Below are 13305 nucleotides of genomic sequence, written 5' to 3'. Positions count from 1 at the left end.
GGCCCTCCTCTGGACCTTCTCGAGTCTATCAACATCCTTCTTGAACTACTGATTAAAAAAAACAACAGAGCAAAAACAAATTAAAACAAGAAACCCTCCCACAACTAAACTACAACCACAGAAACTAACCATTTAAAGGGAGGATTTGCGTCCTATTGTTTGTCTCATTAAGTAGACAGATTGTGTTTTGTTTTTTCCTATTGAAGCTCTGATTTTGCAAGTTTACTTATGGGTAAAATAAACTTTAATTTACAGTTGTCTTATTAAGATTTGGAAATGTGCAAATGGTCACTAAATGTTTTACTGAACATATCTGAGACATTCACCATTTTAATGATCATAGATAAATGCCTGATTTGTTTTTCTCTTCTTTCAGACTGATGTGTGAAACCGTGAGATATGAAAGACACGAAGCAAATGAAGTTCTTTACTAGTAAGTATTTCATTTTTCTCCTTCTGTGTATAGTTCAGAGAGCTAAATCATTCCAGAAAGCAGTAAAGGGGGGGGAGGTATGGAATTACCATGGCTAAGTACAGATGGTCAAAAAGTCTGAGGCTGAATTGATTCAGTCTTCACAGGTTAGTCTAAGCTGTGTAGGTTGAACCGATAAGCAAGTGAACAGATATTTGCTTTTGGTTCTGGAAATTTAGCCACATGCCTGTGGTGTCTCAGCCGAGAAGCCTGGGGGCTCTAGAGAACACCTCCTTGCTTAGCTGGAACAGGCAGCTTTGGCCAAGGCTAGCCTGCCTACCCTGTGATGGGGGGATTGTGGGGGAGGTTCAAAGCATCCTGGGATACCAGGGGAGTGAGTTAAATTGAATCTGGAGAGGATCTGGGACGCAAGTTCAATAAACCAATTTAATCTAAATTAGTGAAGTCTGATACTGCATCCATGCAAACTTATCTTAAAATGGTTTCAGCAAATTCAAAAGCAGTTTATGTGCATTGAACTACTGTTGTGTTACAGAGTTGAACTGTTTTCTGATCACTTATACTAGTTTATATGCAATTTCTGCCCCTAGCCCATGTTTTATAGACACAAGTGAGACACCTCTACTTCTTTATCAAGCAGTGCATCAGGCTGTGGCCTTGAAATCAAGGCCTTGGCCTGTCTGATGCAGCAGCTCACCCTGGTATGCCACCTCCCCAGTGGCACACTGGGCAGACACAGGTGGCCAGAATCCTCCAAATCCTCCACCTGGACCTAGGCACATACCCACTCCCTGCCACCAAAGTGGCTAGCAAAGGTCAGCTGACCTCTAACTCTTCCTATATAAACCTTTGACTTGGAAGGGGAAGTGTCCGGGCAATGAGGGTCAACCTTGTACCTAGGCTGCTGCACCCTTTGCTCATGCTGCTACTGACTGACAGATTCCTTGGATACCTGACCTTGTTCTCTGCTTGGCCCTCTGGATACCTGACTTGGCTCTGGCTTTGGGTCCTGGATACCTTATCCAGCTAGCTTCTTGACCTCGTGCTCTGTACAACCCTCTGGATCCCTGACTTGGTTCATCAGACAGATGTCCTGAATTCTGATTTCCTGGCTTCTCCTGACCCCAAGAAAGACTGGCTGCCCTGACAAGTTGTCTGGACCACCACACGCAGCAAAGAGGGCTTGACATGGAGGCAAACTCTATACTGGGGCTCTTGGATCAGCCTCTGCCAGACCTGATCTTTTCTTATCAAGTGCTAGAAGATCAGATTCAGCAGTTGTTGGCGCAGAATCGGTTTCTCTGCTCCCAGGTTTACCAGCCCTAAAGCAAGTCCTCCACAGGTCACCCTCCTGGCCTAGAACCCCGTTTACCCATCTCCAGAGAGGTACGATGGTGACCGGCTCTGTTTTTGTGGGTTTCTCCGTGCTGCATGCTATTCGTAGCCCAACCCAAGATCTATTTCTGAGATTCAGCAAGAGTCTGGTCTCCAAGATTGGGGAGCATTCCTCAAAGAATTCATGATCATGTTTGGAGAGCTTCAAGTTAGGATGGCAGAGACTGGACTGCACTCTGTGTCGGGGGAAGATTCTGTTACAGCTTATGCCTCGTTCTTCCATTGTTGCACAGCAGTCACTTGATGAAATAAAGCAGTCCAACTCCACTATTTCTAGTGGGGTCTGTGGAAGGAGATAAAGGGTGAACTGGCTTGGGTGGAAACAGCTTCAGAATTTGATGCGTTCGTGGACCTGGCTGTCCAGATTGACTTCCAACTCTGGGAATGCAGAGAGGAAAAGAAAGAAACAATAAAGAGCAAAGATGGTTCACTCCTGGCTTCAGGGCCTGTGGAGTGGGAGACCAACAGCAAGGCTCAGAACAGACTCAATACCCTTGCCCTTTCTTTTCAAGAAAACTTACCCCAGTGGAACAGAAACATGAGATCCTGTATTGGCAACTCCTGGCCATTTGTGTGGCTTTTAGGGAATGGCACTGCCTTGAAGGAGCACAACACAAGATGCAGGTCCTCACAGACTACAAGCATTTAGAATATTTCCATAAGGTAAAAGATCTTAGTTGGAGACTGCTGCACTGGGCACTTTATCTGCCACTTAGATTTGCAAATCATGTACCAGCCTGGGTCCAGAAATGGAAAGGTTATCTCAGAAGACAGAGTATTCTGTCTTCATTATCCCGGAAGACAGAATATGTCACTGACCCTATGCAGGTGCCAACAGAATGCAGCCCTATTTCTGAAACCACAAAATGTCATCAGTGCCACACGACCCATAGGCTTGCTGACCCTGCTTCAAGCCACCACTTAAGTATTTCCCTCTGAGGAGCAGGCTACTCTTCCCCAACAGCTCTCCTGGATTCTGACTTCCTGGCTTCTACTGACCTTGAGTTTCCCCCAGACCTGGCCACCCATGGCTTGGCATGACACACTGTCAAAATATTACAGACTTAATTTGTTGTCTGTGATAGAACAGATGGTTGTTATTTTTTGTGGATGTGCTATGAACTATGTATGTAAGCAGTGAAAGAAGAGAGTTAGTGGATGTGCAATGTCATCTCCTCAGATTAAGCTGTCATCTGGTTGTATGTCCATTGAGTTAAAACAGTGGTGACTAACTTTTGCTACTAAAGGTGTCATCAACAAATCTAGCATGGCTGATAATTAGCTAGGGATATGAACTAATGTCACTTCAGATTTAGCATAATGCTCTTAAGAACTATTCTTTTGTGTTCTAATTACAAATAAAATTGCTAACTTCCAGTTTTTATTTAAAGTAGAGATCATAAAATATTATGTAAGGAATAATGCAGCCTTACAAATACAACTATGACACTTTGCCATTTTTTGGATGGATAATTAAAATATAATTGCATTTTTTTTTAATGTCATTGCTCATCTACCCTTTGTCAAGATCATATTTGTGCTCAGGTTTCTTGACAGTTCTGCAAGGCTTGGGTTAATGTCTAGTTTAACCAGTTTAGTGGTATATCTGGAAGATCCACTGTAAACAGTTTGTAGATATTGATCTACTCTGTTAAATGAGGATGGTATAATCTCAACTAGTTTGTACATACCAGTTTTATTAATGAAACTATTGGTTAAATTTTTCATTGCATCATGTACATACTTCTGTTCTAACAACTATCATGTATACTTTAAAACAGAGTTCTACCTATTCATTAGTGTAAGCAGTAAAAAGAATAGGTGTCATCCTTTTGTTTTTATTTGAATTTTTTATGACCAAATAGATTGCTGTTCAAAATTAATATTCATAATATTTAAGGACTCAAATGACCTATTTGAGAAAAATATAAGATGCAAACAGGGAATCCTGAAATCTGGGTTAATTTATAGTGCCTTATACCATTCCTTTGAATTGATTTATTTTGTCACTCCTTTCATGTGACTTCATCTTCACTTTGGTCTTCTGCCTGTCTTTTCTATTTATTCAGTTTCTGACTTTTTGGTGCCTCATTAGGTATTACTGGCAATCTGGCAGTTTCTTGAGCTAGACAAAAGTACAAGCCATGTGTGCATTTTTCTGGCATTGAGAGCTCTGCTTTTTTAGGACCGCTGTTTAACTGGGGTTAGTCCAAAACCAACATTAGAAGTACTTCTAATGGAATGTTTGTCATCTGATTTTAAAATGGCTAACAATAGGTCTCTTTGAATTGGAGGGTGTTTTAGTATATAGTGAGGTCATATGCATCTGTAAGAAAAGTCTTATAAAATTTACAGTTTTACAGTTTCTTCTAGTTTTTGAAACTAATATTCAATATATTTATACTTTATAGAAGGAGCTCTGCACTGAAAATTGCTGGAATGTCATTCCTAATTGTGTGTAGTATATTGCCTTTTGTGCTTTTCTTAAACCCGGCATAGGCAAGAGATGTACTGAGTTTTTAATGGCAACTTTTTAATTTACAGATATATTCACTAGTCCTTGTTGCCATGTATTTCAGGAAGTGTAGGCAGTAGAATATAGAGATTTTTCATTTTTAGGTAATTAGTTTGAACCCATTCTGTGTCAGTAGTGAAACAAGGTTCTTTGACTGTTACGATATAGGGGACATCAACAATTTTTTTTGTTGGATATTCCTAAACAATGCAGCTGGAAGCTCTCATTCCTTGGAAGAGCCCAAGAATTTAAATGGATATCAAGACTGAACTTCAGCTTAGAAACTACCTGTTCTGTCCATACGGTGAGGGCATCAGATTTTGGTGCTCTTAGCATGTCAATCTTACTCAAGCACCACAATTCATGTTAAGAAAAGGCTGAAAATGATTGCAACTATGAACGTTAAACAAATGGCCTCTCCCGGGCATAAATTTAATGCAACTTCCCAATGTTCATATATTTTGATTTCTCTGTATGTTAATATGAAAACCGATGTACCAGTTAAGTGCAGTGAGCTATCCAAAAAAGAGACATGCGTTCCTTGTGCTGCATTTCTCTGTGATAAGGTACCATTTGGTTCATATCTCTCCCCATACAAAAACTTGTGTTCTCAACTAAACATGGATTCATGCACTTAATGTAACATCAAACAGAATTATCCATGATGATCTTTACATTTTATCTTTGTCCCAAAACAAATAAGCTGTTACTATTTGTAATACCTATATAAATCTTTAATTTATTTAAAATGGCCGAAAGGGAAAAATTGAGCTTGTTGTTTAAAATTGACTTAACTCATCTGCATTTACTATCAGCGGGTGTACATCTCTGCAACAAATTCTTAAACCCTAGGGCCTTCTCATTGTTTAACATGAAAACTGGGTTATTAAAAGTGGCAGTTCAGCTCCAGTTACTCTTCATCTGCCAATCATATCTACTGCTTCTATTTGATATGAAGTCAATGATGAAAGGGCTAAAATCCTTCAGGGTAAAAATTCTGGTTTGTGGTTTTCCTGACATGCCAATATCTAATTTTTATTTCCTACATCACAAGGCTCCCCAACTTTAAGGTCTCTCTCTTTTTTTCCCTCTTCCCATTCCCTTTCCATTTACTAAACATTCTGTCAAAGTGCGTCTTTAAAATATCCTTGTTCCTCACATCTACATTATATTGACCTTTGGCACTCCAATACAGAAAGTTTGATCAGCGTTCTTATAATAAGCTTAGTTGTTAATAAGTTGCAATTTTAATTTGTGCCAGTATAACCCTTTTAATCCTTGACAGCTAAAATTGCATTTTATTGATTACACAAAATTCAGTGTTTTCAGCCATACTTGGCATGATGGGAAACCTTTGTGAACTACTAAAACTTCTTTAATACATATTTTTCTGAATAAATAATTTAAACAATTACTTCCATAACCCTAGATGATATCTTTATACAGTATAGTGTGTGACTGTGTTGTTCAGTATTTTATATACCTTAAAAAGTAAATGTTTGGAGTGAGCAGGGCATACGTTATACTTAATTATTCCTGAAATATTTATTATTGCTAGAATTTTAAAGCATAGTCCTCCAAATCTAATATTTATAATAACTGAAATTCTGAGGAATGAAATCTCATGTCTGTATAATTACCATTTTTTGTGTGTTTTCTCCTCTATGCAGACTTGACTTGGGAGGCAACTGTCTTGTATCTATTTGTGTAGATACCAGTTTAACCAAAGAAAAAGGTACTGAGGAAGAAAGTGTAGGGCAGTAAGATATGGCTAGCTTATTACTACCCGATGCCTCCAAAATGCAGCTGCTCCTGCAAATAACAGAATTGTAGAAACTAAGGCTGGAAGGAACCTCAGGAGGTCATCTAGTCCAGCCCCCTTCTCAGGGCAGGTTGATCCCCATCTAAACCATTCCAATCAAGTGTTTGTCTACCCTGCTCTTAAAATGCCCAAGGATAGAGTTTCTACAACCCTTAGCTGTCCTAGTGCTTAATAATAAAAAATGTCTTTTTGCTATCCAACCCAAGTTTCCCTTGCCACAATTTAAGACCATTGCTCTATGTCCTGTTCCCTGTGGCTATAGAATTATGTTACCTCCTCTTTTATAACCATCTGGTTCTAATAGGGAATGTTATCAGATTCTACCCCCCTGCCCCACATCTCCCCTCAGTCTTTAATCTTAGTTCTTTCAGCCTTTCCTCATAAGCTTTTTTTCTAGGCCTTTAATAACCTTTGGCCTTTGATTAAAGTCATGTGTCCCAGACCTCTAATCAAAGACAAAGAGTAATGTGATACCAGGTGCGTTGTTTCTGGAGGGTTTTCACAACTTGAGAGAGAGTGTTTGAGAGAAGGAAATACATACCAATCTTTCTCCTCGTTTGTGGGACTGTGCAGGACCCATAACGAAGTCATGTTGAAATTTAAGACTTTTCATAGTATTAACATTATTTATACATATTATGGTTTTGGAATATATATTAAAAATGCTTTGAAAAGCTGTTTAAGAATACAGATTGTAGGCATGAGGAAATTCTGCTTTACCAGTCTGCTGGAGTTCTTTGAGCATGTTAATAAGCACATAGACAGTAGAGATCCAGTTGACATAATATATTTTGGGCTTTCAAAAAGGTTTCAATAAGGTCTCTCACCAAAGGCTTTTAACAACACCAAATTCCCATTGGATTGGAGGGAGTTTTTTTGTGGATCTGGAGCTGGTTTAAAAGATGGGAAGCAAAAGATGTAGAGCTAAATGGTCATTTTTCAGAATAGAGCAAGGTCAAATGTGGGGTCCTGCAGGGATCTGCGCTATGCTTCGTGTTGTTAAACATGTTCATTGATAAAAGTGGAAATGTGGGTGCACGGTGTAGCTCTAAATGTGTAGTGTATACCAAATTATTCTGGGGTGTCAAATGCTAAGATGTAAAGGAGCCCAGCAGGCAAAAAATGGCAGAGATGTAGAGGTGTAGAGGACCTCTTCCTGAGCCCAGCAGGCAGAAAATGTTAGATGAACCTGAGTGTCAACAAGAGCCAGGTAATACACATGGGAGAAAATAATCTTAAGTATACCTACACAATAGTGGACTCTGAACTAAGCTGTTAGAACTCGGGAAAGAGTCCTTGGAGTCATTATAGTTGGCTCTTTAAAAATGATAGCTCAGTGTGTAGCAGCAACCAAGAAAGACAATAAATGTTGGGCATTATTAAGAAGGGAATTGAAAACAAAATGGAGACCATTGTTACAAATCCATGGTGGATCCATATCTTGAATACTATGTACATTTTTAATACACATCTCAAAAAGGATATAATAGAATTGGAAAAGGTACGAAGAAGGGCAAACAAAATGATCAGTGGCATGGAGCAGTTGCAATACCAGGAGATATAAAAAAAAAAAAAAAAAAAAAGCTGGAACTCTTTTATGCAACATATAGTTAAGTTGTGGAATTCTTTGCCACAGGAGGTGGGACAGGTAGATAGCATAGCCAGGTTCAAAAAGGGACTAAAATTCATGAGTGATTAGGTTTTTAAATAGCAGTTGAACAGAATGGTTGGAGATGTTTCCTCTGGCTTTTCTAAACCAATAATGGTGGGTGTTAGGAAGGGTAATGATTAGGGTATAGATCACTCTTGATATATCCAATTCAGTGCTCTCCCTCTGAAACATCCACCCCTGCCTCTATTGGAGACAGGACAGTGGGCTAGATCAGTGGTGGGCAATTATTTGGGCCCAAGGGCCACATAAGGAGTTTTGATGAACTGCCACGCACCAGGTCAGCACCTCCTCCCTTCTGCTGCACAACTCTCCAAAACTCCCTGTGGGGCTTTGGGTGGATTTGGAGCAACATTTGGGAGTGGGACAGGTGTGACCCGCTCCCTGTGTGCCCTGCCCTTTGGGGAGGGAGGCTGGTGAGGGGTGTATGGGCATGTGTGGAGTGGGAATGTGCACGTTTGGGGGGCAAGCCATATGCAGCTGCCCCTGTAGTGCTCCACATGGGCCAAGCCCCACCTGGGGGTAGCCCATGCCCTGCCCCCACCCATACCCACTGGGCCCTGGCCAATGCACAATTTCTGGAAGGGCTTTTCCCAGAGCAGCTGCATGTGGCTAGGCTCGCATTGCCACCAAGAGGCGAGGGGAGGACAGCAGCACCCAGCCAGTTGCAACCTCCAGAAGCTATGTGCGGTGTATGCTTCCTATGCCTCCAACTGCGGCTGCTGCTCCTGCTGTCCTGCTCTGCTCTGGGCAGGCAGGGCTGGGGAGGCAGCTTCAGCTGGGTGGTTCTTGTCTAATGCATGGAGCTCTGGCTCCAGTTTCTAGCTGCCTTTCACCTGCTCTACCTGGCTGTAGGTGGCTTCTCATAATGTTGGGTGGGTGGAGCAGGTGGAAGGCAGCCAGGAGCTAGAGCCAGAGCTCCGTGCACTGGGCAGGAGCCACCCGGCTGAAGCTTCCTGCCTGCCAGGAGCAGCAGCCACAGCTAGAGGCAAGCAGGGGAATATAACAGCCCCACTGGCCTAGGTCTAGCCAGCATGCAGCTCTTAGTGGGGCTGTTCCCACTGTAGCTGCAGCCGGCCAGGTGCTGTTGTGCTTCCCTCGCCTCTAGTTCCTCCTCCCACTCCTCCTGTGCTGCTCCAGGTGGGCAAACGGGGGGAAGATTCATCCTTGTGGCTCCTGCTGGAGGTGAGGGAAGCATGGGAGCACCTGGCTGGATTCAGCCACACTGGGAACAACTGCGCCAGAAGTTGTGCTGGCTGGGGCCCAGGTCAGCGGGAGCATGGTGTAGGCTGCCTGAGCAGAGGTGGGTGGGGCTCGGCCCCATGCGGAGCACTGAGGGGGCTGCCCTGGGTTAGATGGACCGTTGTTCTGATTTTTGTATGGCATGTCTTATGTTCTTTCTTGCTTTTCAAATAGCTGTTTTATTTTGGTCCTGGGTCTGCTTAGTATCAAGATTCTGCCTAGGGACTTGCAGGCACAGTTTGGTCTCCTGGCTTCCTTGTTCCCCCCTTTCCCTGCTATCACTACTCGCTGCTTAAGCAGAGATCCCTTCCTCCTCTCCCACAGCACAGACTGTAGCCAGCATGTGGTATGCTAACTAATGCTGTGTAAGGCAGATAAGACAGTGTCCACTTAGGCCTTTTTGGAGGTAATCAGCAGCTCAGATGGTAATGTCCCTGCATTCCTTACTTTGGAAAAGGCAGACAGGGTTCTTTGGGTAAATCTGATATATTTTGTTAGATGAACTAAATAGTTGGAAAAAAATGTCTTGGCAAGCTTTTGGGTTTAAAAACCCTGCATCAGGCTGAGGTAGCATCTGCAGTTACTGTGTGCTCTTCGTGGATGGAATGAATAGTAAAGAAGCCAGAGGCTGGTATGCATTTTCCTTTGGAAAAAGCTGTTTAAGAGCTTGTAATGAGCAGGCTTTGTTTTCTTGGGGTGTCAAATGCTGATAACAGAGCTGATAAATGCTCTGTTATCAAGGGGGGGCTGCCCCCCTCAACTCAGCCCTGTGGAAGGGACGGGAGGGCTGCTCTAGCACCTCTTAGCTTCTAGCCTGAGCTTGATTTACTGCAGTATTATGTGCCTGAATGTTTGGGATATCTGTCTGGTTACAAAACTGATTTCGCCTAGCTAGGTTAGACTAACCTGCAAAGATTGAATCTATCCAGGCTTAGGCTTTTTGAATGTCTGTCCCTACTGCTCATGTACAAGAAGCAGCAAGAAACAGGATTTTTTAGTGAGCTTTTGGGGATAGGAGAGGAGAACCCATTTTATTTCTCTAAGTAATTCTTAGGGCCCTGCATTAGAAACAGCATGTAAGTACTCAGGAGGGCAGAGGCAACGTCTCTAGAAGGATGCCGCTTTAAATGACATATTTAGCTTTGGTAGTGTTGGGATGATATTGTAGCCATAAACGGCCATGAAAAATGTCCCAGGCAAAGCTTCATAGAGCTCAAGAGACCTGAGGAAGGGTATTGTGGTTCATGGGTGTTGCTCCTCACTATGCAGTTGGACCAACTATAAAATTGGTCTGGTAAAAGAACACCCACAAAAATCCTTGCCTCTCACATCTTTATATTCGTATGTAGTTTGACCTAATTGTGTAGTGGGTTACAGGATGGGTGTGGGGCACAAAAATAACGTAAGAATTTAGACTCTACTGTTTTGGTAATTAACTCCTTGGTTAAATAGCAACTCCTTACATTGAAATATATTTTGTCTTGCATATAAAGTTGTTCCAAAAACATTATGCTCTGTATAATCAGGAGTGTTATGTTGGTTGCATCTGTCTAAATAAAGTACTCTGAGTCTGTGGCTTATTAAATATTAGTCATATAATACTTTTTTACATTAAAAAACTTAAATCTTTTCAAACTGCTACACTTTTACAAACCTGTGAAAATGCTTTTAGATAGGGGAAGGGGAGGGAATATGTGGGAGATGAGTCAAAATTTTCACACTGGATATTTTTGGCTTCCACTGTAATCATTTTCTGTTCTGTTCGTTAACATTTTACTCTCTACTCAAAGAGGCTTTGGAAATATTTCAGCATTTATTGTCCTTGCTGTTCACTGAATATCTTTGATTTCACAGGATTCTAGTGACAGATTTTTTTTCTTAATTCCTGTATTTCCAAGGGCACAGAAGAGACATTTTGAAAATGCTTGAAATCCTTCTGAATAAACAATAAACTTGGTGCTAACAGTGTTTGAAGCTTCTGTCTGGATCAGCATACTAATTTTCAGGTAGACTTCTTTAGGCAATATGTATTTATTCTCCTTGTGCTTTCATAGATGTCTATGAAAGTCATCTAGGAGGATATTTAATAATGCAAAGAGTTGATGCAGCAGGGCTGGGCTATTGCATTTTTCATTCTCCCTGAAGGTGTGTTATACCTTCTGATAGTCAGGCAGTTGGCAAGTTGTATTGGGATACTGCCACATCTGCACTGCAGTAAATCAGGATTTCTTGTTTATATATTTTACAGTGAAGGCATCTTTTTTGGGGAGCTTAGCTTAGAACTACCATTAGGACAGATGCATTCAAGGACTTGGCAGTTGATGCTACTTAGATAAAAAACGTTATTGAATCAAGACTTCTTAATAGGATAGACAATTCATTGATAATAAAATTGGTTGGCATTGAACAGAGAGTTCTAATTTTTACCAATATTTATAAATTTTTATTTGCTATGCTTAGCGAGCCTTTTGTCAAGCTGTAATAAAGTAAACTCAGATTTTTGTAAGATTTTACGTTACAGCGTCTCATCATAAATCTTTGACTGAAGAGAGCCATTTTTATTGTTGCAATAATTCTGGGAATAGAAGAGTTTTTGAGAGGATAGTGCCAGGTCGTAGACCTAAGAGGTTGGTTGCATGTGTAATGTCCACAAAATAGTTTGGATGCCAGATCATGTCACACCCCTTCTTCATTTTTTCTTCCTGTAATTTAGAGTGCTGGGTATTTTTGTTTTTAATCAGCCTTCAGCTTTTTCTTATTGAATTTGAATATCAAGTGTCTGCAGTATTATGTTGCTTATGCAGCAGACAGCTTTATCATTATCTGTGGTCTATATAAGATGCTATGAAAATTCTTATTTACTACTTATTGGGCGGTTCTACACGTCGCCATATGGCAAAGTTGCTACGGCGCCATGCTTTAGTACTTCCAAAAGGAAATACTAAAGCATAGCACAGTAGGAGTGGTTACTACACCATGCATGCAGCACATGGTTAAGTTTTGCTGGTAGATGCGTGTGATCACTACATTGCTGTAGCGCACTGTAAAGTCATGTGTAGATGTGCCTGTTGAGTATTATGCAAACTGGTTTTAGTTTGTTTTTATAAAACTCTGAAAGGACGTACTCTGTACAGACTGAAATATGCATTATATGAGTGCTATGATGTTGTGTTAAACTAACTTCTACTTCTGGAAACTGGAAATGGACAAAAGTACAGATAACATCTTTCAAAGAAAGATGTGTATGAATGTAAATGGAAGACTGTACAAAGAAATTGTTTCCTAAATCCAGGGCTTCGTGTTCTATATTAGCTCTGCTAATATCTCTAGTTCCCATTTGCTTTTCAGCAAGGAGTCACAGCTGTGGGCATAAGTTTGAATAAATGCCTCTTTAAAAACACTGGTGGTAGCTAGGAACTTACTGTCTTGGACAGATATCATATTTGTCTTGGGAGAAGCTGTTTTCTCCTAGGACAAAGTGCACTTGTTTAGATGTCCATGTCCGTTGTCCCAGAATAAACATAAAAATGATTTATGTATGGGACAAGAAGTGCTAATTTTGACCTGGGACATTGCGAAGTGAGTCTGAATGGTTGTCCTGAGATTGCATCATTGAATTAGTGGCAGAAAAGCTGCAGTTCATTCAGTCATTCACTAAACCCAATTGGAAGGGTGATATGTATACACACCAATCCCTGGACTTCTGTGTTTCAGGATAAACACAGGCATAACTTGTTTGGAAATGGATTCAACATCCGTTCCCAGCCATTGTTAACTGAACTTTCTGTTTCACTTACAAGCAGGCCATCTGATATTTGTAAATTTGTTTTTTATTTGGAAAGGGAAGTGAAGAGAGACGCAGCTTAATTCTTTTGATAGCACTTATTTTTCAAGTTAAAAAAATTCCCAATTTGGGTATTGGGAAATTTTGTATAGCTGATTTGGTGTCATCAACTTTAGACCATCTATGTAACATGATAGTAACTGCTAATATAAACAGAGGAATGCCTAGAAGTACTTCTCTGCACCAGTGGTCAGCAACCCTTAACAGTCTGTGGACTAAAACAACCTGGCTCCAGTTCAGTGCGGCCTGGGTGATTTCATCAGGGTGGAGGGTTTTCCCTGCATCCATGCTGAAACTAGGCAGCTGGGAGTTTTGCCTATGCCACTGCCACTTCTTACAGTCTCTGGGCAGGGTGTATGCAAAAAAAAAAATGGTATTTTGACTT

The 13305-nt window shown here is 41.0% G+C and overlaps 1 protein-coding gene across 12 annotated transcripts in view; it reads left to right on the top strand.

Moving 5' to 3' along the window:
* RAPGEF2 (Rap guanine nucleotide exchange factor 2) overlaps window positions 1–13305 on the top strand; it is a 333613-nt gene that overhangs the window by 121516 nt on the left and 198792 nt on the right. For all 12 annotated transcript variants that reach the window (XM_059721919.1, XM_059721926.1, XM_059721915.1 and 9 more), the window contains exon 3: window positions 377–433. In XM_059721919.1, the coding sequence (XP_059577902.1) occupies window positions 377–433 (57 nt within the window). The remainder of the gene's footprint in view (window positions 1–376; window positions 434–13305) is intronic.

Source organism: Alligator mississippiensis, chromosome 2, assembly GCF_030867095.1.
Source record: "Alligator mississippiensis isolate rAllMis1 chromosome 2, rAllMis1, whole genome shotgun sequence".
Taxonomy (NCBI): Eukaryota; Metazoa; Chordata; order Crocodylia; family Alligatoridae; genus Alligator; species Alligator mississippiensis.
This window is presented reverse-complemented; position numbering and strand designations above follow the sequence as displayed.